Here is a 24,785-nt window from a genome sequence, read left to right as displayed (position 1 = left end):
CATACGAATGTGCATTCAGAATGGATAAAATTCGTAAGTCGAGGTACCACTGTACATGGTTTTGTGTGTAGTGCGATATTTTCTCCATCGTGACTTGCAGTTGCTTTTATTGATCATGGTTTATTAATTATTTGTTGTAATGGTTAAGAGTGGATTTATTCTTTTTTTTTAACATAATTTTTATTGATTTTACAAATTACAAAAAACGGTACATACATGAACACCTTTTCCACCTTCTTCCCACCCCCCTCCATGGGTCCTCCCCTGCCACAGAAGTATCCCACGCAGGTGAACAGTCAGAGATGGTCCATTTTATGGTTGGATTTTTATTGTGTACTATTGTATTCTGATACATCACTGGATATTACTTTATTTGATAAAAGTCATTCCATTTTAAAGTTATATTTTATTATGACTTTCTGTATCAGATCAGATTATTATAATGTGTGTGTTCTTTGTTGTTTATTTTGTTGCTGTAAACCGCCCTGGGCATAGTAATATAAAAAGGTGGTATACAAATTAAAAGTGAAAAGAAAAGAAAAGGTAAGTACAATACTGTCTCCTGCCTATTGGTGGCACTAAAGCTCAGCAGAAGAGGAGTGAGCAGCTCTCTTTTCTAGCAATGGTACAGCTGTAGCAGAGAGAATAAGACAACCTTCATGAACATCAAGATTTAGGAGTACAATCAAGGCTCATGTCAGCATCGTTTACTCAATAAAACAAATTAAGAACCATTTCTGTGCAATTGGGGTTTCAGCTTTATTTGCATGAAATGTTTTCCAGGGCCAAAGGACAGCGGAATAGTTGATTAAAGACACCAAAGTAAAATGACCCCTAGCCCAAGATTTGTTTAGGTCGAATGTTCTGTTTTCCTTGATGGAACAGACTGTTAATTTTGCAGACACGTACATAGGTTTCTTGTCTTTCTGAATGAAAGGAGAAAGTTGTGCCAGTTGGTATCCCAATTAGCTCCTTCAGTTTCTGATCTGTTAGTTCTTGCTCTGGGGAATTTCAGACATCCTGGAAAAAGAAGAGAGGGGAAGAAGTTATAAAAGAAAATGACTGCAAAATATGTAGACCTGGAGCAGGGGCACCAACTTGGGCCCTAGGTTATGGGTGCCCATTGGCACCCATGATGTAACATGATGAAGCATCACATTAATCAGCACACCACAGAGGTGCTTCTGAGGCCTGGCAGGGCCTCGGACGTGATCTCCGAGGCCTCACGTGGCCTTGGCGATCACGTCCGAGACCTCCAATGTGACTTTGGTTTGTACCGGAAATTGTGTCAGAAGCCTGGCAGACCCTCCAATGTTGCCTTGGAGGTCAGGTTGGCCTTCCAGCATGACTTTCAGTAGAAACCGGAAGTCTTGTCAGAACTTGCGCTGTCAGAACCCACACCGAAGTCCCCCCAATAGTTGGCACCTATGACCTGGAGTGAACAAATCATGAGGTCAAACCTCATCCTCCAAGAGGGAGCTTTTGGGGCCCTTCAGTTGCCATCTTACAGGCCAATGAATGCACAGAAACAGCACTGCATCTCCACTCCAGACTGTTCAGGGCTGTCAATGAAGAAGGGCCACAGCTCTGCAGAAGGTCCAAGCTGGGAGATAACCCCATCTGAAATCCTGGACAGCTGCTGTCAGTTGGCTAATAATAATAATAATAATAATAATAATAATAATAATACCTCGCCCATCTGGCTGGGTTTCCCCAGCCATTCTGGTTGTCTTCCAGCAAAATATAAAAAACATAATAAAATGTCAAAAAAACAAACAAACTTCTCGATACACGTCTTCTAAAAGTTGTGTAGTTCTTTATCTCCTCGACATCTGGTGGGAGGGCGTCCCACAGGGAAGGTGCCCCTGCCGAGAAGACCCTCTGCCTTCTTGAATGATACTGAGAGCTACATAGACCAATGACCTGACTCAGTATAAGGTAGCTTCTCACTCAATGGAGCTTACTCCTGAGTAGACATGCATGGGAGTGCAATGTTAGTTTGTTAAAACCTTGGCCGTAAAATAAAATTAAAAATTATAAACAAGTAGGCATGAAATGTATCAAAATATAGATAAAATCAGCAGTTTTCAAAGAACAAACCTAATTGAAACGAATAGTTGCCCACTTCTCACTGAGCAAATTTTCACTGGAAGTTCTTAAACAGAGGTTGGAGGGCTATCCATCTGGGCTTATGTAGCTGTACTTCCTGATTTGTAGGGCATTGGACTAGGTGGCCCCCTTTGAATTCTATGATACACCACAAGGAGAAAGGAAGAGGCAATGCCATTATAGGCATACTTGATACTCACATGACTTTACTGCTGCTGCTCCTGCGGCTGCGGCTTTTTCCACTTCTGGAATGCAAAGTCAGAAATTCAAACAACCGAAAGATACTATTACCCATCTGTTCAATGCAGGCATCTGCAAAGGGGTGACTCAGTATGAGCAGTCACACGTGTGCAGAATATGCCCCAGAATAGACATAGGGGTCCCAGCCACATAGATCAGCTTCATCTGAGCAGCTCTATGCATCAAAGGGGCGGGGCCAGTGGAAAGTGTGACATTGTGGGTGGGGCCTGTGACACAAGCTTTGCTCCCTGGCATTGTGCACGGAAATCCTGCACAAAGCATGTGAAAAGGCCTAAGCACGCTCCCAGGAGCACTTCTGGAAGAATTGGTGCTATTCGCCATGATATGTATTCACCTTTCTCCTTTGTTGTCTTTTCTCACCGGCACCCTAAGAAGAAGAAGAAAATAAGCCATTATTATTCCCAGCCCCCCCCCAGTGGAGGAAGAGGGGGGGTGGGGAGCGCACTGCCCCCCCCCACCACGATCCCGGTGGGGTGCCATCGTGGCTGCTCCCCCACGCTGGGCGCCACGCCCCTGTAGGTGGCATGCCACACCCCCAGGATGTGCCCCACGCCGCCTGGACGCGTGCCAGCCACACCCCCGCCTGCACTCCACCCTTGGTGCCGGAGCATGAACCTCCACCACTGCCCCCTCCACCTCTCTATCTGTCCTTCCGAATTCTCCCCAGGCCACACCCCTCACCGCCTCTAATTTCCACCTCAAATCTTTTTGCCTGGCTGCCATTTTGTCCTTTAACTCTGGTGATGCATTTTGTGTACCTGGATGAAGGACAGGGAGGAGTATATGCATGTAGAAACCAGCTTCCTACACAAAGGCAAAATTAAAACTGGTTGCTCTGCCCACCTTTATCTCTGGCACTGTGCACTACTGCATGTGGCCCCTGGAAAGTCGCCTAGGACTGAAAAGGTTTTCCCATCCTTGAACTAGGAAAAGTGAGGCTGCTCAACATCCTTTCTCCTTTCCTGTTCTCTTCTGCAAGCCAACATGATCTGCAATTTGGGATGGGCAACCCTGTCCATTTCAGTTCCTCATTTTTGCACAGGAAGTTCAATTTTCCACATGCCCACATTGGTTTGCAACTATTGAAAGTGCTCATGAAAATGCACCACCAGCAATTTACAGCTAATTCCTCCTAATATAGGCAGTTTCGTATGCAATTTTCCCTGTTCATATTTTTGGAAACCATTTTTCTCCAATTTTGTATGCTACTTTCAGTAGTAGGTACATTCTTAGGCACACTTCCACCTAGAATATGCATGCTGGAGAACTGCATTGCAAAATGTGACGTCCGAATTTTGGGGGATTGCTGTGTTTTGGTTTGCGTCTCACTTCAGAAAGTGTGAGCCGGGGAGGTTGAAAATGAGAATGGAATCAGATTTCTCACCTCCTCTATCCCTCTATTGTGGAGGGAGAGGTTCATTCGGTTCACATTTTCAGGCAAACGTATCTAATTCATATTTCATGGAGCAATAAACAACTACCCTTCAAAATCTGCACTTCTCTGAATTATGTAATGCAATTCTTCTACCAAGGGATGTGCTTGTTTGCTTTGTAAAAAGTGCAAATGAAATGAACGCACACATGTGCATATTAGAGCAACTAATGTACACAAAGGCATATGGGGGTAACTGCATGCAAAGGAAGTGTGTATATTTCATTAAAAAGTGAGTAGTTTCTTGGATAAATGCATATGGATGTGTGTATGAATCTCCACTCCATGTCAAGTCCATTACGATGGCCCTGAAAGTAAGGGAGATGACTTTTGAGAGTGTCTTACCTTTCCTCTTGCCTTTGGTTTCGGCTTTGGTTTCGGCTGCAATGAAAAGAGATAGGGAACATATTAGCCAAGACTGTTTTCTTCCTCTCGAGAACAATTATGCCAGTAGAATGGGGTCAGATGGGGCACAAAAAGAATATAAGGGATATAAAATATGGCCCTTTGCTTGTTCAGAAGGCACATCTGTTTCTTGAGCCATTTGGATAGGAAAGAAAGGGCCAACCCCAAAACTGGAATGGAGAGTCAGGAGAGACTAGAGCTAGGAATCCAATGAAATACATGAAATAACAATAAAGGATCAGAGCTGACCAGGCCACCAGGCTGAAGTACCTGCTTCAGCTGTCAAATTCTGGGTTCCTCTAGAGGCCAAACAATTATTGGAACCAGGGGTGGTGACTTCAGTCTTCCTATACCACTCAGCATGAGCAACTTGAGGAAAGGTAGGGTGTAAATGTTAGGCGTGTGCGCTACCTAGAAGAGGCAACTTGTATCTGTAGATTTTGGGAAGAAGCCTGATGTGTTTCAGAGCCATTCTGTGTCTTTCCTATATGATTAGGCTCTCAAGAATGAAATAAGGTTTGTTAAAAACAAGTCTGTTTTCTCCTCATTCACTATAATGGGGGATCTAACAATAGCTTATTTTTCTTTTTCACATAAGTGAATGAAATTTGCATCCAGTGGTTTTCCCTGCAGGGCATCTTTAAAGTTTGATTTAAAAACAAAGGCAAAACAAAACATTTTCATTTTCTGCCAAAACTGGATGCAATTTGCAAGTGTGGCCACTTCTTTTGCAGAATGATAGCTGCAGTGCTTCTCACAGAAGAAAAATCATTACTATTTTGGACTGGGTACAATAGGAACAATAGGGGAAGGGGTGGTTGTGGGAAAAGGAGCATGGTTACCCAAGAAATACCGAGGGTGGGGAGGAACAGCAGAGCCAAAAAGAGTATACTTAAGGTGCTACGTGCATGGACGTAAGTAGTTCGTAGGCTGCCAGGCCCCAAACTGTCATTACTGTCTGTAAGGATTCATAGAAACATGGATTCATAGAATTGTAGAATTGGAAGCCCAACCCTGTGCGATGCAGAAATCTCAACTGAAGGGCATGTTTTGCAGTGATGCAACATACCTCACCATACAGACTTCAGTTCCATTTTAGGATTAATTCTGACTGCTCCTCCTCCCACCACCCAAAAAATGGGGGGGGGAAATGGGAGAAGATAATGGAAAATGTCTTACCGCACTGCCGCCATTTCCAAACATTGACATTAGACTCTACGAAAGGAAGAAAAGGCATTAATCTTTCTCTGGCTGCTGGACATATAACACTCCACCCTGTAAATCAGGCACGTCCAACTCCCAAGAGACTGTGATCTACTCCAATTATATATATAAAACAACTGGCAGTGATCTATCCATTGGATTGACCAGAGGTGTTGAGCTTTTTGGGGGGAGGATGACAGGTAGATCTCAATTGACCGGTTGGACATGCCTGCTGTAAATGTGTCTATCTCCAGTTTGCTGAATTCTCAGGACTATACACATAGCTTGAAGGGGCATAAGCCAGCTTCCTACATAGGTGGCTCCCCATTTCTGTGGGGGTTATATTCTGGACCCCCCAACACATACGCAAAATAGAATAAAACGGGAAGTTGCTTAGCTGATGACCGGAGAAGAACCTTGCATTCTACTTTTCAGGATTTGTTGTTGTTGTTGTTTTGTTAATTTATTCAATTTGTTATTCATTGGATTTTTTCAATTTGTTAGTCACTTAATACATTTAGCAAAGACAACCTAAGTGCCTTCTGAAACTTACAGTGGTACCTCGGGTTACAGACACTTCATGTTACAGACTCCGCTAACCCAGACAACAGAAATTGTGCGGAGGCAGCGGGAGGCCCCATTAGCTAAAGTGGTACCTCAGGTTAAGAAGAAGACAGGAGTGCCTGGCGTGCTCTGGTCCATGGGGTCACAAAGAGTCGGACACGACTAAACAACTAAACAACAACAACAGGTTAAGAACTGTTTGAGGTTAAGAACGGACCTCCGGAATGAATTAAGTTCTTAACCCGAGGTACCACTGTACTTACAAATGTTACAATTGTCTTCATAGTCCATGTAATGGAAGGCATCTTACCGATAAGTCAGATCCTCCTCCTGCTCCTCCAAGCAAAGCCATTATGTTCTAAAGAAAAGGAAAACACAGAATTCTTCTCTAACACTGATTTTGGTGCCTCCATCTTGGGCATGCCCTATATGATTTTATATTTTCTCAGAGTTGATGACTTGTGCCCCAGATTGTGGGTGTCCATCGGCACACTACCCTGGGCTCCATGCTCACCATCCACCTGCCACCACCCGCTGCCTTGTCTCCACTGGCCCTCTGCTGCCACTGCAGTGACTGGACATCTGCCATGGGGGCCCCCATTGAGGCCTACTGTGGCTGCAGGTGTGCTTCCAGGGCTGTGTCTGTGGTGGGACTCAGTGGAGGCCTTGCGCTGGTGGCCTTGGCCTGGTTGCTGTGTCAGCGGGGATAGGGTGGGTGGCCAGCCCCCCTCACCATTGCAGGGGCTCGGTCCCCCTGCTACAAATATTGAGGGACCTGAGGCATTCATGGCTCCATAGAGATAGTGCCTATGTAGATTATTGGGGGTGCCGAAGACCCACCACAGCCACCTGGAGTTAGCACCAATGTATTTTGTTGTCAGGCAAAGAAATCTGCTCTCTGCACCCATGAAGGAGTTTCATTTGTATCAGTAACTGCAGCTGCGTTGTCAGACCTTGTAGGGTCAGATCCAGGTTTCCGTGACCCCTTAGGCAATAGGGTTTCAGTGGGTCCCTTGCTTCATCCCTTCCTATGCAAACCACACTCCTCATATATGGCTCTCTCTTTGCATCCATCCCATGCTAGCCTTTGTGTCTTCATTGCAGAAGGAGTTGGTGCCCCATAAGGACTTAGTAGGCTTTTTAATTTGCAGTGTCTTGGTTAAAAGGCATTCCTTCCTGGAATACGTTTGAGAAACTCAGTAGCACTGAACAAGTAAATGTCCACTCAGAAGTAAGCCCTATTGAATTCAGTGGAGCTTACTCCCAGGTGAGTGGGGTAAGGGTTACAGCCTTAGAATGTGCTTGGGGAGAAGCAACAAGTATCTGAATAATGATGTCCCAACAAATGTTTAATAAGAACTTCTGACTCCATAACAGTTAGTCCCTTACCGGGCCACCATTTTCCTCTTCATCACCACCGCCACCTGCAGGCAACATGCTCTACAACAGGGAGAAAAACATAATTTTCTGTAGTGCACATGTCCACATCTCCCTCTTGGATGTGCCCTGGTTCATTATTGGGTGAAGAAACCTGCCTTTTGCAGTTGACCCTAGCTGAGGGGCACAGTGTGCTGTCCCTTCTAGAGTGGATTGCTGCCAGTGGTGGCTCCTGAAAGGACTTACGGACGTATGACACCCTCCCTGTTTTCTCCTCGCACCATGTTTCTCGCACACATATCAACAAGGGGGGAGTAGGATCTGTGCTGCTGGCCCTGCCCCCAACAATGCAGACTGCATTGGCTCAACCAATTCATGTACAATGGGACCTTGGTTGTCGAATGGCTTGGCTCCCAAACAAATCAGCTCCTGAGTGCCGCAAAGTGAGTGTTCCGGTTTGTGAACTTTTTTTGGAAGCCAAATGTCTGATGCGGCTTCCGTGGCTTCCGATTCAGTTCAGGAAACTCCTGCAGCCAATTGGAAGCCACACCTTGGTTTTCGAACAGCTCCAGGAGTCAAATGGACTCCTGGAATGGATTAAGTTTGAAAACCAAGGTACCGCTGTACATGCCTTTAGTACAGATGTTTACCACCAGCTACCAACAAACGTACAAGAAATTTGCAATGTTAACAGCACAGAATACTTTCCCCTTTCTATGCAGTAGCCATACACGCAGCATGTGAATGGGGTTCTTAATAGTAACATATGCATAGCAGAAACACAAATAGGGCTAATGTAAGATAGTTTCATCATGATCTGCTGTCCTCATCCCCAAGTAAATCTCTTGAGACCCACAAGAACTTTGCAACAGTACAAGGACTAGAATGGATGGTTTCTTACCGCAAGACCTTTGAACTTCTCCATAAGTCCCTAGAAAAGAAGGAAAATAGGTTCAGCCTTCTTGTCCAACTTTTAGAATTTTGAGCCTTTTTCACGTTTTGTTAAAAATCTGCTTCGATGGGATACTTTAGGCTTTGCATCTTCTTCTTCTTCTTCCTACATTTAGATACCACTTTTTTCTTCCAAGGAACTCGAGATGGTATACATGGTTCTCCTCCTCCCTGGTTCATCCTCACAACAACCCTGTGAGGTAGGTTAGGCTCAGAGGCAGTGACTGGCCCAAAGTCACCCAGAGAGCTTCATGGCTGAGTGGGGATTTGAACTCTGGTCTCCCAGGTCCTAGTCCAACACTCTAACCATTGCACCATCACTGCATTGGGTATAACTTCTGCAGCAGAGAGCCTTTCTTTAGATAGAGGATCTTGCACAATTTAGAAGCTGGCATGACAATGGTTCTAAACCACATGGACATGATACATTTCTGAAGACATGGCTAATCATGCACTCTCTTACTTCTTTCACTGCATCGGCCCTACCTGTGAGTCATGTGCAACGAGACTTTCTAAAATCTTAGCACTTTTTTGAGAAAGGACATAGCTGCCAAGTCTCCTGTTTTTCATGGGAAACCCCCGTTTTCAAAGTCATTTCCCGCTGTTATCCCGAATGGCAAAATATCCCGTAATTCCCCTGGATTTTCAAAGCAGCTCCTGCCAGCCAGGGAGGCTCCTTCTGCGCATGTCTGGACAATGCACAGAACCAATTTCGGGTGCCGCTCTGCCCATGTCTGGGCACCGGAAATTGGGCAGCGCCAGCACCGGAAGTCGCTTCTACGCATGTCTGAACATGCGTAGAAGCGACTTCCGGTGCCGCGCTGCTGCTGATTCCGGATTTTTCAATCCGGGAGTTGACGGGTATGAAAGGATGTTGAAAACATTTCAGGATGACTCCTGGCTTAATGAACAAGAATTGCCCTGATATTAAAAGGGAGAATTTCTTACCATAACACCACCACCACCTTCCCCATCATCACCACCTCCGGAAAGCATAGACAATAAGGCCTACAAGGGGAATAGGAAAATTATCTCTGTTAATGCACATATTCATAGCTCCACCCCGTTAGTTTTGGTCTCTCGTTGCGTGAAGAAACCAGCATTCTCCACTTGGCAAAGTTTAATCTGATTTTTTTTGGGGGGGGGGGTTGCGCTGGTAGAGAGACAAAGGACAAACTGAGTTATCTGATTGCTGCTGCTCCCTGATATGTCTTATTCATTTTATTTATTTATTGAATTTATATACCGCCCTATACCTGAAGGTCTCAGGTCTTATTTATACCCCGTCCTCCCCAGTCAAGACCGGGCTCAGGGCGGCTGACACCAATAAAATTACTATAAAATGTAAAAGAAAGAAAAATAATTAATTAAAATACGAGTTAAAATACAGTTTAAAATTTAAAAAGCAGCATCGTTTTAAAATGGCCCACAAATTGAAACCATAAGGGGGGGGGGGAACATAGGGGTCAGACTGAGTCCAACCCAAAGGCCAGGCAGAACAGCTCCATCTTGCAGGCCCTGCGGAAAGATGTCAAATCCCGCAGGGCCCTGGTCTCCTGTGACAGAGCATTCCACCAAATCAGGGCTAGTACTGAAAAGGCCCTGGCCCTAGTTGAGACCAAACCAAGCATCTTATGGCTCGGGATCTCCAAAGTGTTATTATTTGTGGAACTTAAGGTCCTCCTTCATACCAGGAGAGGCGGTCCCGTAAGTACGTACGTTTGCATACGTAAGTTTCCCATAAGTTTGCAGAACAAAATCAAAATATAAAACCAAAAAAGACACAATCAAAATAAAACCAATAACCCTGTGCTCTGATTTGTCTGATCTTTCTCTCCCATCCCTCTCTCCATGGTTTCTGCCTGCAAATGCCTACCAACCAGCAAAGCAAAAACAAGTGGGCAAATTCTGGCTGTTCAGATATCTGAATCAGACAGCTAAGATAGCTGCGAGATTTCGGCATAATTCCTTGCGTTAGGATACATTATTTTTATTTATTTATTTATTGCATAAGAAGAGGGCCAATAGCAGAAACTCTGAGCATAGAAAACCCTCACTACTGTTCTGGGATGGACCACTGCCCATGACAGGAATTGCCCTGAAACAAAACAGGATTGTATCCCTTACCATAGGATTAGCACCATCGCCTTCATCACCACCAGCAGCTCCGCCAAGCATAGGTGCAAGTGCCTACAAAGGAGAGAAAAACATAATCCTCTATAACGTGCGTGTTCAAATCTTACACTCCTTACATGACTCTATTTGTTATCAGCTGAAGAAACCTGCTTCCTGCAGGACACAATCAGTATGTCTGGTGGTCATGCCCCCTGTGCTGAAAGTAGCAGACCCTCCAAGTGTCCCTATTTTCCAAGGGGGTCCCTGATTTAAATAAGCCACCCCGGTTTCTGATTTTATCCCAGAATGTCCCACTTTTTGTTAGGATGTCCCTCTATTTTCATTGAAGAAATGCTGGAGGATATGAAGGAGTGAGATCCCGCCAGCATATTACAGCTATCTTCAAAGAACTGCGCCAGGCTGCCAATTTGTTTTGGAGTCATGTTCAAGGTTTAGCCATTTTTAGAAGTGGCACATAAAGTTTACTTCACATTTTTATGGAGTCAGCCTTCAAAGTATTATTATTATTATTATTATTATTATTATTATTATTATTATTATTATACTGCCCTTCAGTCATCATGCCCAGGGTGGCTTGCAAAGCCATGAATTAATTAAATTGGGAAAGGTGAACAGAGACCTAAACAACAGCAGTTGAAAGAGCCTCAGTGGGATGGAAAATGTATGCTGAAAAGCACAGGGTGTCTCTCGTCATACTCTCTATGCCAGGGGTGCCCAAACTTTTTTCAAAGAGGGCCAGATTTGATGAAGCGAACATGCTTTTTAAGAATTTTACCCCAAAGTTTCAGAGCACAGTTCAAAGTGTTGGTGCTGACCTTTAAAGCCCTAAATGGCCTCAGTCTAGTATACCTGAAGGAGCGTCTCCACCCCCATTGTTCTGCCCGGACACTGGGGTCCAGTACTGAGGGCCTTCTGGCGGTTCCCTTGTTGCGAGAAGCCAAGTTGCAGGGAACCAGGCAGAGGGCCTTCTCGGTGGTGGCGCCCGCCCTGTGGAATGCCCTCCCAAGAGATGTCAAAGAGGAAAACAACTACCAGACTTTTAGAAGACATCTGAAGGCAGCCCTGTTCAGGGAGGCTTTTAATGTTTAATAGATTATTTTATTTCATTTTTCTGTTGGAAGCCGCCCAGAGTGGCTGGGGTATAAAATAATAATAATAATAATAATAATAATAATAATAATAATAATAATAATAAGTTGTTGAGCTTCTTTTGGGATTTAGGCCCCCAAAACGGACTTTGGACAGGCCTGCTCTGTGCAGCTGCACTGTGATAATATCAGATAAATAGCACCCATATAAGGTAGTTTCTTCTACTGTCCTGATTCCCAGGAAAACCAACTGCAGGAACTAACAGCACAGGGGCTACAATGTATGGTTTCTTACCGAAAGCTTCTCAAGCATTCCCTACAAAGGAAAGAAAACGTGTCAATCCTTCTGTACATGGAAGACAGGAAATGGCATTTAGCTCTTCTTTAACAACACATTGTAGAATTTGAATCAACTTATGAGCCTTCTTTAGATGTTTTTGTTTAAAATTCAGCCTTGATGGGATACTTTAGGCCTCCTCACAGCCTCACAGCCTACTTGTGTGTGTAGAGGAAATATGGTGATTGGGGCCACATGCTTAACCCTGCCCTCAGAATTGCTCTGAAATTAAAAGGGAGAGTTTCTTACCGCAGCACCACCACCACCTTCCCCATCATCACCACCTCCGGAAAGCATAGACAATAAGGCCTACAAGGGGAATAGGAAAATCATCTCTGTTAATGCACATATTCATAGCTCCACCCTGTTAGTTTTGGTCTCTCATTGTGCGAAGAAACCAGCATTCTCCACTTGGCAAAGTTTAAACTTTTTTGAGGGGGGGTTGTGGTGGTAGAGAGACAAAGGACAAACTGAGTTGTTTGATTGCTGCTGCTCCCTGATATGTCTTATTCATTTTATTTTATTTATTGAATTTATATACTGCCCTATACCCATAGACAACATGGCCTACAAGGGGAACAGGAAGATTATCTCTGTTAATGCACATGTTCAAAGGTACACCCCCAATTGTTTTGATTTCTCACTGCATGAAGAAACCATTATTCTCCAGTCGGCAAAGTTTTATCTTGCCCCTAGCAAGTGTGTGCCATAGTGGGACAGTAGCACTCACCTGACCTCTTGGCAGCTGAATGGCTGCTACTTAGCAGGAGTAATGAGGGGTGAGGTGATAGAGAGGCAGGTGCAGTGCAAACCTGTCAGCAGGAGCATGGGATCAGATCCTCCAGTGCAGTTGCACCATGCTGACCTCCTCACCAGCTCATCCCTCCCCATTTCTTCCCAGAGGGAGGGCTGATTCAGGTGCTGGAAGATCAGGTAAGCAGTCCTCCTGCGTGGTGATACATTCCATTGCTGTTTTAATTGCCAGGTGCCAAAGTTTCTAGTTAAGGCAACATTTCCATTTTCCATTGCTTTTGGAAAATAAAAGTCAATGGGCAGACCCTTTGCCCTACTTGAATTGCCTTTGGAATATTGGAAATTCTTGGATGTTCGTAAGAAAAGAACACCACTACCCTAGAATACTTCCCAGAATCATATATATGTTCAATGAGTCATGAGGTCCCACTTAAAGAACAAAATGAGTTCCCAATAAATTGTTGGTTAGGGGTGAGTGTTTTGCATAATGAGCTGGCAATCTCCAATATTTCCTATGGGAACTTGTCTAATCAGTGATCTCCCCTCCCTCTCTTGCCATGGTTCCTTCTTAAAATGGCTGCAGCCAGCCAGCAAAAGAGAGACAAGGGAGAAACAGATTTGTCTAAATGGTTTCTTCCTGCAAAAAGCTGCTACCAATTAGCAGAGCACAAACAACAAAGGAAATGGGCCAATTGTGGCTTGTAAGTGAAGTTTGGGAATATTTCTTTATGTTCAGATATGTAATATTGTTGCAGAACAATCAAGCTGATAGCAGGACCTGTCTGCATAAGAGACCCTTACTTGAATGTTCTGGGATGGGCCACTGCCCATGACAGGAATTGCCCTGAAAAAAACAGGATTGTATCCCTTACCATAGGATTAGCACCACCGTCTTCATCACCACCAGCAGCTCCAGCCAACATAGGTGCAAGTTCCTACAAAGGAGAGAAAAAACATCATCCTCTATAATGTGCATGTTCAAGGCTTACACTCCTTACATGACTCTACTTGTTATCAGGTGAAGAGAAATTCCTTGCCACCAATATTTCATACCAAAAGACCTTGGATGCTCAAAAATGACCTGGAGGAGGGAGATGAATGGAAGTCAGGTGCTTAAATACTTTGCAGGTAGCAAACCACTTTTAGTGCATGTAAGAATTTAGCTTGTATCGGAGAGACTCTCTTGGGGCGATGCTACTTGCCTCCCAATAAGGACATCTACCATGTTGTAGGATGAAATTCGGACTTCCCAAAATAATAGTACAGAAGAAAATGAGGGGAATGCTCTTACCATTAGTTTACTAGCTCCACCATTTCCAAGCATCTTCTGCAAAGGAAAGGAAAGGTTTTTGATCAGGGCTTCCTTTAGTTGCTGCTTTTCTGGTATTTCTTTGTAGAGTCACAGAATCATAGAATTGTTTAATTTCTACAATTGGTAAATGAAGTCCTTAATGTTGTGGAACAAGTTTGCTTAAACCCCCTGGTTGATGGGTTCAGAACTGTGAAACGAGCACTTTTACAAATTCCACATAATACTTGTTCCACATCTGTAAGGAGTCAACAGTTTAGAGTGGCAGCATTTTCAGTTAGGAACTTCTAGCCTGTTGACATTAGTCAGGCATCCTTGCTATGTTGTTGTAGGTGCCTGCTGAAAATGCTTTTAATTCATCAAGTCTGCCCAGACATATAACCTAGTTGCCTACATTCATTTCTCAAGGAGTTTACTGATTCTACATGCATTTTATTGATTATTTTATGTATATGTGCTTTTAAACAATTTGGGAAATTTATAGCTGTTTCTTATCTACAGTTTTATTATGCAGACAACTTATGAGAGAGAGAGAGAGAGAGAGAGAGAGAGAGAGAGAGAGAGAGAGAGAGAGAGAGAGAGAGAGAGAGAGAGAGAGTTATTGGCCTGCTTGGTAGCCCAGCAAATTTGTTTGTTTTGCAAACAACCATTTCATCCAATTGCTTTTTTTGTTCCTGTTTATTTTCTTATTTTTTAAAAAACAACTACCCTATTCTTTCTTTCTTCCTTCCTTCCTTCCTTCCTTCCTTCCTTCCTTCCTTCCTTCCTTCCTTCCTTCCTTCCTTCCTTCCTCCCTCCCTTCCTCCCTTCCTTCCTTCCCACCCACAATAACCTGGACACCAGGTAAATATCTCTGGGCAGACCGGTTTAGCTTCAACGAGGAAGCAGCCTCATGTGACTTTGGTTGATGCAATTAAAAAAAAAAATTATCCCAGCTGCCTCCCACCAACCAAAGGAAAGCACAGAAGAAAATGGGAGAAAGTGATGGAGAAATTCTTACCATTATGCCGCCAGCGCCACCACCACCACCTGCCAGCATGGACATCATATCCTACAAAGGAGGGGGAAAGCATTGACTGATGCACACATGGCATCCACCCCAACCTCACATGCTCCACTATTCTACTACTCCAACTTAGACATGCCATATATGCATTGCTCCATTCTCTAGAAATTCAGCCATAGTATCATTTAATGAACGTAAGAAGCTTCTTGTACCTCCATGAATTGTCCATTGTCCATTTCAACATTATTTTCCAAATCACTGCCTTCCCACACTTACCCCTTGCACAATATAATGTTTTTTTGTTTTTTCAGACCAAGGGTACTCCAAAAAGGAGAGATTATGGGAAAATCTGGACTGAGGGAGGAGGAAATGTGGGAAGGCAGTGATTTAGAGGAGAATGTGAGATACGTTAGGTTGAGAGACTGTTACTGGCACATTGTCATCGAGTGTGATCCCCACTACTCAATTTTAGACATACTGTGCAACAGTTGGTTTCTTCCCCAGAGTAGGAAATAGATATATCTTGCTGGGATATGGAGCTGTATCTCCATCACCTCTGGTAGCCAGCAGTTTTGTTTGTTTCACAAAGAACAGTTTCATCCCATTGCCTTTCTTTGTTCCTCTTCCCTTTCTTATTTCTTTAAAACAACTTCCCTTTTAATTTTCTTATTTTTAAAAAACAACTGCCCTGCCCCTCCTTCCTTCCTTCCTTCACTTTATTTATTTACTTTATTTATTTATTTAGTTATTTATTTAATAAATAAGGAGGGACGTGGAGATTCAGCTGTTGGGAGATCAGGTAAGCAGTCCTCCTGTGTGGCGATGCATTCCATCGCTGTTTTAATTGCCAGGTGCCAAAGTTTCTAGTCAAGGCAACATTTCCATTTTCCATTGCTTTTGGAAAATAAAAGTCAATGGGCAGACCCTTTGCCCTACTTGAATTGCCTTTGGAATATTGGAAATTCTTGGATGTTCGTAAGAAAAGAACACCACTACCCTAGAATACTTCCCAGAATCATATATATGTTCAATGAGTCATGAGGTCCCACTTAAAGAACAAAATGAGTTCCCAATAAATTGTTGGTTAGGGGTGAGTGTTTTGCATAATGAGCTGGCAATCTCCAATATTTCCTATGGGAACTTGTCTAATCAGTGATCTCCCTTCCCTCTCTTGTCATGGTTCCTTCTTAAAATGGCTGCAGCCAGCCAGCAAAAGAGAGACAAAGGAGAAACTGATTTGTCTAAATGGTTTCTTCCTGCAAAAAGCTGCTATCAATTAGCAGAGAACAAACAACAAAGGAAATGGGCCAATTGTGGCTTGTAAGTGAGGTTTGGGCATAATTCTTTATGTTCAGATATGTAATATTTTTGCAGAACAATCAAGCTGATAGCAGGACCTGTCTGCATAAGAGACCCTTACTTGAATGTTCTGGGATGGACCACTGCCCATGACAGGAATTGCCCTGGGGGGGGGGAACAGGATTGTATCCCTTACCATAGGATTAGCACCATCGTCTTCATCACCACCACCAGCTCCACTAAGCATAGGTGCAAGTGCCTACAAAGGAGAGAAAAACATCATCCTCCATAATGTGCACATTCAAGGCTTACACTCCTTACATGACTCTATTTGTTATCAGGTGAAGAAACCTTCCTTGCCACCAACATTTGTTACCAAAAGACCTTGGATGCTCAAAAGTGTCCTGGAGGGAGATTTAAGTCAGGTATTTAAATACTTTGCAGGTAGCAAACCACTTTTAGTGCTTGTAAGAATTTAGCTTGTGTCAGAGAGACTCTCTTGGGGCTATGCTATTTGCCTCCCAGGGCAGTCTCGAGCAGGTCGTGAGCCCTGGCGCTGAGGGACGGAGATCGCTCCGGCGCCCCCGCCCTCGCCGGGCGCAGCATGGTTTCCACGTGGCTTTGCCGCGTGGTGCCCAGCCTACCGGCCCGGCGCCCTAGCTCATCGCACCACCGGGGGTCTACCTAGAGCCGGCCCTGTTGCCTCTCAATAAAGACATCCACCATGTTGTAGGATGAAATTCTGACTTCCCAAAATAATAGTACAGAAGAAAATGAGAGAAGGTAATAGAAATGCTCTTACCATTAGTTTACTAGCTCCACCATTTCCAAGCATCTTCTGCAAAGGAAAGGAAAGGTTTTTGATCTTCTCTTGGGTGATAAACACTTGGCATCCCAACTACTCAATTTTAGACATACTGTGCAACAGTTGCTGTCTTCCCCAGGGTAGGAAATCGATATCTCTTGCTCTAATGTAGACCAGTCCAGCCAATCTGGGATTCCTTTAGTTTCTGCTTTTCTGGTATTTATTTGTAGAGTCACAGAATCATAGAATTGTTTAATTTCTACAATTGGTAAATGAAGTCCTTAATGTTCAGAACTGATGGGTTCAGAACTGTAAAACGAGCACTTTTACAAATTCCACATAATACTTGTTCCACATCTGTAAGGAGTCAACAGTTTAGAGTGGCAGCATTTTCAGTTAGGAAATCCCAGCCTGTTGGCATTAGTCAGGCATCCTTGCTATGTTGCTGTAGATGCCTGCTGAAAATTCTTTTAATTCATCAAGTCTGCCCAGACATATAACCTAGTTGCCTACATTCATTTCCCAAGGGGTTTATTGATTTTACATGCATTTTATTGAGAATACATATATATATATATTCTCAATAATATGCATGTAAAATCAGTAAACCCCTTGACACACACACACACAATTTTAAACAATTTGGGGAATTTTTAGCTGCTTTTTATCTACAGTTTTATTATGCAGACAACTAAGAGCACTCGGGGATGGGGGAGAGAGAGACAGACAGACAGACAGACAGACAGACTGCTATTGGCCTGCTTGGTAGCCTGCCGTTTTGTTTGTTCCACAAAGAACAGTTTCATCCCATTGCTTTCATATTTTTTTCAGGGAAGACCAGCTTAGCTTCAACAAGGGAGCAGCCTCATGCCCTTTGAGTTGAGGCAATTTTAAATAAATTTATCCCAGCTGCCTCCCACCAACCAAAGGAAAGCACAGAAGAAAATGGGAGAAAGTGATGGAGAAATTCTTACCATTATGCCGCCAGCGCCACCACCACCACCACCTGCCAGCATGGACATCATATCCTACAAAGGAGGGGGAAAGCATTGACTGATGCACACATGACATCCACCCCAACCTCCCATAATCCACTATTCTACTACTCCAACTTAGACATGCCGTATACGCATTGCTCCATTCTCTAGAAATTCAGCCATACTATCAGTTAATGTGCGTAGTAAGCTTCCTGTACCTCCATGAATTCTCCATTGTCCATATGAACATTCTTTTCCAAATCACTGCCTTCCCACACTTACCCCTTCCTCAATATAGTTGGGTTTTTTTTCCAGACCAAGGGTACTCCAAAAAGGAGAGAAAATGGGAAAATCTGGACTGAGGGAGGGGAAAATGTGGGAAGGCAGTGATTTAGAGGAGAATGTGAGATACGTTAGGCTGAGACAGTTACTGGCACATTGCCATCGAGTGTGATCCCCACTACTCAATTTTAGACATACTGTGCAACAGTTGGTTTCTTCCCCGGAGTAGGAAATAGATATCTCTTGCCGGGATATGGAGCTGTATCTCCATCACCTCTGGTAGCCAGCAGTTTTGTTTGTTTCACAAATAATAGTTTCATCCCATTGCCTTTCTGTGTTCCTCTTCCTTTTCTTATTTCTTTAAAACAACTGCCCTTTTTATTTTCTTATTTTTTAAAAAACAACTGCCCTACCCCTCCTTCCTTCCTTCCTTCCTTCCTTCCTTCCTTCCTTCCTTCCTTCCTTCCTGGGCCGGCCCTACCCTTTACGGTACTTGAATTGGAATACCAAGCTGATAGCAGGACTTGTCTGCATAAGAGACCCTTACTTGAATGTTCTGGGATGGACCCACTGCCCATGACAGGAATTGCCCTGAAAAAAACAGGATTGTATCCCTTACCATAGGATTAGCACCATCGTCTTCATCACCACCACCAGCTCCAGCCAACATAGGTGCAAGTTCCTACAAAGGAGAGAAAAACATCATCCTCTATAATGTGCACGTTCAAGGCTTACACTCCTTACATGACTCTATTTGTTATCAGGTGAAGAAACCTTCCTTGCCACCAACATTTCATACCAAAAGACCTTGGATGCTCAACAGTGTCCTGGAGGAGGGAGATGCATGGAAGTCAGGTGCTTAAATACTTTGCAGGTAGCAAACCACTTTTAGTGCTTGTAAGAATTTCGCTTGTGTTGGAGAGACTCCCTTGGGGCGATGCTACTTGCCTCCCAATAAGGACATCTACCATGTTGTAGAATGAAATTCGGACTTCCCAAAATAATAGTACAGAAGAAAATGAGAGAATACTCTTACCATTAGTTTACTAGCACCACCATTTCCAAGCATCTTCTGCAAAGGAAAGGAAAAGAAAGGTTTTTGATCTTCTCTTGGCTGATACACATTTGGCATCCCCACTACTCAATTTTAGACATACTGTGCAACAGTTCCTGTCTTCCCTGGGGTAGGAAATTGATGTCTCTTGCCGTCATATGGAGCAGTCCAGCCAATCTGGGCTTCCTTTAGTTGCTGCTTTTCTGGTATTTATTTGTAGAGTCACACAATCATAGAATTGCTTAATTTCTACAATTGGTAAATGAAGTCCTTAATGTTGTGGAACAAGTTTGCTTAAGGCCCCTAGTTGATGGTTCCACATTTGTAAGCAGTCAACAGTTTAGAATGGCAACATTTTCAGTTAGGAACTCCCAGCCTGTTGACATTAGTCAGGCATCCTTGCTATGTTGTTGTAGATGCCTGCTTAAAATTCTTTTAATTCATCAAATCTGCCCAGACATATAACCTAGTCACCTACATTCATTTCTCAAGGAGTTTACTGATTCTACATGCATTTTATTGATTATTTTATGTGTATATGCTTTTAAATATTTTGAGGAATTTATAGCTGTTTCTTATTATGCAGTTTTATTATGCAGACAACTTCAAGCACTCGGGGATATGAGAGACATAGAGAGAGAGAGTTATTGGCTTGCTTGGTAGTCCAGCAAATTTGTTTGTTTTGCAAATAACCATTTCATCCAATTGCTTTTTTTGTTCCTTTTTATTTTCTTATTATTTTTTTTAAAAAAAACAACTTCCGAACTCTTCCTTCCTTCCTTCCTAATTGCCTTCACAAAATATCTCTGGGCAGACCAGTTTAGCTTCAAGAAGGGAGCAGCCTCATGTGACTTTGGTTGATGCAATTTTTTTTTTAAAAAAAAATATCCCATCTGCCTCCCACCAATCAATGGAAAGCACAGAAGAAAATGTGAGAAGGTGATGGAGAAATTCTTACCATTAAGCCGCCAGCGCCACCACCTCCAAGCATGGACATTATATCCTACAAAGGAGGGGGAAAGCATTGACTGATGCACACATGACTTCCACCCCAACCTCCCATGCTCCACTATTCTACTACTCCAATTTAGACATGCCATAATCTGGGAAAATCTGGACTGAGGGAGGGGGAAATGTGGGAAGGCAGTGATTTAGAGGAGAATGTGAGATAGGTTAGGCTGAGAGACTGTTACTGGCACATTGTCATCCAGCGTGATTCATGAGAGAATGGGGATTTGAACTTTAAACTCCCAGGCCCTAGTTCATCACTCAAGCCACATCACCGCACTGCCTGTTAAACTGAAGGACTATATTAGATGGACAGGAGAGGGAAAGGGGAGGGGAGGAGAGATTAACCAGTAATATTTATTTCATAGAATAGTGGAGTTAGAATAGTGCTTCTGGTCAGATTGGACACCATAGGGCAAGATGGTGACAGCTTCCTAGGTTGCAAAAAAAAAAAAAATCCCCCACATGAAAATTGCTGCCTGTTGTAGTGACTGTAATGTGCTGGCCTCATTGGTACATGGATTCTTGTAATTTTATGGATATGCTGCCAGCCATCTGAATGTAGCTCACAGACCATGGCTCTGAGAACCCCTAGGATAGAGTATCAGAGATCAGATCTCAAATATCTTATCAGGCATGAAACTTCCTGGATGATGCTGGGGCATCCAAACTCTCTCTGCCCACCGACCATCTTTCTTGTAGGGTTGTTGTGAGGATAGAATGGGGGGGGCAGAAAAATCCTATATTGGATGACCAAGAGCCTTAGTTGAAGGATGGGATAGGTTTGTGAGAAATATTTCTGTGTGGAGTTAACCTTAATAATTTTAAAGGGGAGACACTGTAACTGAAATCCAGCTTTGCTCAACTTACCTGCATCCCCCCTCCATCTCCATCCCCATCTCCATCACCCTGCAAAACAAAACAAAACAAAACAAAAGGCATTATTTTCATTTCTAAGATGTTTTTCCAGTTACAGAGATTCACTCAGTCGCAGAATGTCAGTGTCACTGTGCTAAGCATTCTGGGAAACAGGTTGACCTCCAGAGTTTGGAGGACCCCTTGACAAGATAACCTCTGTGATTTCGCCTTCACAACCCTCAGGGAGCCCATCTTGTCACTGTCGTTACCACCAGCTTCTCCTCCGACTTTACCATTACTACCACCTACTGGCTTAACAGGCAGGCAGCCAATGAGAAGGCAGGCAGTGGCACAACTACCGCTGTTTGGACCGGAGTGAGAGGCAAGTGATCAAGCAAATCACAGCCATGAGAAGGAGAGGGATGGGTGTAATCTGTCAATTTTCCTTCTTCTCAGGTTTCTTATTTCTCTACTTTTAAAACGGATTTCCGTACATGTCCACATCACTTCATGATTACAATTATTATTATTTTAAAAGTGAAACAACTTTCTGACTTTTAGAAGACATCTGAAGGCAGCCCTGTTTAGGGAAGTTTTTAATGTTTGATGTTTTACCATGTTTTTAATATATTCTGTTGGGAGCCACCCAGAGTGGCTGGGGAAACCCAATCAGATGGGTGGGGTATAAATTGTTGTTGTTGTTGTTGTTGTTGTTGTTTTGTTGTTGTTGTTGTAAAAGGGCCTCCTGATAGTACAAATTTCTGTTTAGATACACATTTGTATGCATTGTTGCCTAGCATATACGGTATATGTATATGTATATGTATATGTATATGTATATGTATATGTATATGTATATGTATATGTATATGTATATGTATATATATATATATATATATATATATATATATATATATATATTAAAGGTAAAGGTACCCCTGACCATTAGGTCCAGTCGTGACCGACTCTGGGGTTGCACGCTCATCTCGCATTATTGGCCGAGGGAGCCGGCGTATAGCTTCCAGGTCATGTGGCCAGCATGACAAAGCTGCTTCTGGCAAACCAGAGCAGCGCATGGAAACGCCGTTTACCTTCCCGCTGTAGCGGTTCCTATTTATCTACTTGCATTTTGACGTGCTTTCGAACTGCTAGGTTGGCAGGAGCTGGGACCAAGCAACGGGAGCTCACCCCGTCACAGGGATTCGAACCGCCGACCTTCTGATCAGCAAGTCCTAGGCTCAGTGGTTTAACCACAGGGCCACCTGGGTCCCCGTATACACACACACACACACACACACACACACACACACACACACACACACAATTTCTTCCTCACACAATGCTGTTTGTATGTTATTTATCACCAGTATATGCATTATTATATACACTTTCCCCTGCAGCAGATGCATTTTTGTTCATGTTACCTGGCTGGAGAACTGCATTGCAAAATTCAGAGAGGAGCGAATTTTCAAGGATGGCTGTGTTTCAGTTCAAACATTGTTTTAGAAAGTGTGGATTAGGAAGCCTTGCCTTTAAATGCAAAGAATCAAATTTCTCCATCCCTGTTTCTCACTGAGCCCTTGGCAGATGCCTGACCATATCAATCTATGATACCGGTCCTGATTCCATGTATCTGATTCGTAATGCAGTCCATTGCCATCTGGGATACTTGCTGCAACAATGTTCCCCAAATCTCTGCATCCCACTTAGCAACATGTACCGGTACTTCCCTGTTAAGGCTACTCATGGATAGAAAAGGCATGCACATTTTGCATATTAATTACAAACATATGAAGTACAAATCAAAACAGAGGTCACGTCACCTGGAGGCGACATATATATGTATTTCTGACAACTTGAAAAACGTACCCTTTTCCTTACAACTCAAGCTTTGAGGCCAAAGCTTTAAACCTATGCTGATTAAAACTGAACAAGGCCAATAGGTGGCAGACTCAACTGTCTTGTGCTAGTGCCGAGTCCAAGTTTGTAAATGTGAGGAGTTTAGCAAACACTCCTCCCCAAATGGTGGCTAGACCCAGCTGCCTGACACTTCTCAGGGCACTGCTGTGGCCCACAAACACCACATCACTGAGGGCACCTTGAAATTTGGAACTGGTCTAGTTCCCAACCATTCTCTCAAGTTGAGTTTGCATGTTGTTGGGCCCACCCTGATCTGGTTTGAACCTTTATCCATCAACTGACTCAAAAACGTAAAGCCCATTCAGAGCTTCAGCACTACAAGCAACATCACAATAAATCCAGGACTTTAAGCACTCGAATGCAACATCTGGACCACACATCTAAAGCCCCAATATAGCACTTCAAACAGGTGATATATTACTCCAGTAAAACCGGAAAAATGTACAAAACAGAACAAAAGAGTTTCTGGAAGTGTAAAGTACATTTTACCATATGTGGTAGGACTGTAAAATTATATTTAAAAAACTTTTGGGAAATGATATATAATGAGCTAAAAAAAATGTTTAAAATAACATTTGTTTAAAAACCAGAAGCTTTCTTGTTAGGTCTTTTAGGATAAGATCTGCCGAAAGAAAAAAGGACATTATTCATGTATGCTACAACAGCTGCAAGAATTTTAATAGCTCAAAATTGGAAGACTGGAGAAGTCCCATCAAAAGCACAATGGCAAAAAAGTTGACAAACTATGCAGAGTTAGCAAAGTTAACGGACAATTTGAGTGAAAGGGACAATAGTGACTTTGAAAAAGAATGGGAAAGTTTTACAATCTACTTGCAGAAACAACAAAGAGAAATGGTCTCGTTGGCAGGATTTAAATAAACATTTACAACTTTAGTTACAGAGAACAAGAAGTATAGCAATGTGATAACATAGTATTGTATACAAACAGCAGAATGTATCATTGGATATTTGATATAATAATATAGAACTTCAAACAGCCATGGCTTCCCCCAAAGTGTTGTCTGTTAAGGCTGCTGGCAGGCCTGGCCCAATCACGAAGTAGGATGAAGCAATTGCCTCACAGTGCTACAACTCTCAGGGTAGCTTAACAATCAATCTCTCTTCCCAAGGAATTCAGGGTATTGTAGCTGTGTGAGGGGAATAGCCGTCTCATAGCACTCATAACAAACTACATTTCCCTGGATGGGCAGACTCTCCTCTTTCAAATTTCAGCAATGCCCCATGTGATGCCAAAGTTTAGTGCCCCCTGCCTCTCACGTCCTGCTCAATTCACAACATCATAGTTGTGATGCCCTGAGGCGCACTCTAGGCTTGGTGTCCAGTACGGTGGAACTGCTTGCCCTGCCTAAACCCACCTTAGCTTCCCAGAATACTTTGGGGGAACCCATGGCTGTTCACCATGGTATAATAGCACTTGAAATCTGTGGTACAATTGTGGTACAACCCATTGGATGCATTCTCTCTCTTACCCAAGCCTGTGTTGAGACTGCAAAAACCAAAGTAGTCCATACAAGGAACTGCATCATCATCTTCGCCTCTCTAAGATTCTTCCACACCTTGATATTCCTGCAGTAACAGTATTCAGTTCTGCAGCTACATTTAATACATCTGCCAGCAGGCCTGAGTGCCC

At 43.3% G+C, this 24,785-nt stretch overlaps 1 protein-coding gene across 1 annotated transcript; it reads right to left on the bottom strand.

Annotated features, from left to right (window-relative positions):
* Positions 1-734: 734 nt before the first annotated feature.
* LOC148685404 (uncharacterized) lies at positions 735-24,779 on the bottom strand. The gene is made up of 23 exons (XM_088671294.1): positions 24,625-24,779; positions 21,227-21,265; positions 20,307-20,351; positions 19,331-19,366; positions 18,914-18,976; positions 18,010-18,063; positions 17,033-17,068; positions 16,427-16,489; positions 14,926-14,976; positions 13,908-13,943; positions 13,489-13,551; positions 12,113-12,172; positions 11,822-11,842; positions 10,430-10,492; positions 9,251-9,310; positions 8,253-8,282; positions 7,364-7,414; positions 6,285-6,332; positions 5,387-5,422; positions 4,148-4,183; positions 2,705-2,737; positions 2,310-2,354; positions 735-1,020 (listed from the first exon to the last, which is right to left on the bottom strand). The coding sequence occupies exons 1-22, from the start codon at positions 24,682-24,684 to the stop codon at positions 2,316-2,318; spliced, it is 1,023 nt and encodes a 340-aa protein (XP_088527420.1). The 5' UTR covers positions 24,685-24,779; the 3' UTR covers positions 735-1,020; positions 2,310-2,315.
* Between the last annotated feature and the right edge of the window lie 6 nt (positions 24,780-24,785).

Source organism: Zootoca vivipara, chromosome 6, assembly GCF_965207765.1.
Source record: "Zootoca vivipara chromosome 6, rZooViv2.hap1.1, whole genome shotgun sequence".
NCBI classification, from domain to species: Eukaryota; Metazoa; Chordata; class Lepidosauria; order Squamata; family Lacertidae; genus Zootoca; species Zootoca vivipara.
The sequence above is the reverse complement of the archived record's forward strand: the minus strand, read 5'-3'. Positions and strand labels throughout refer to the sequence as shown.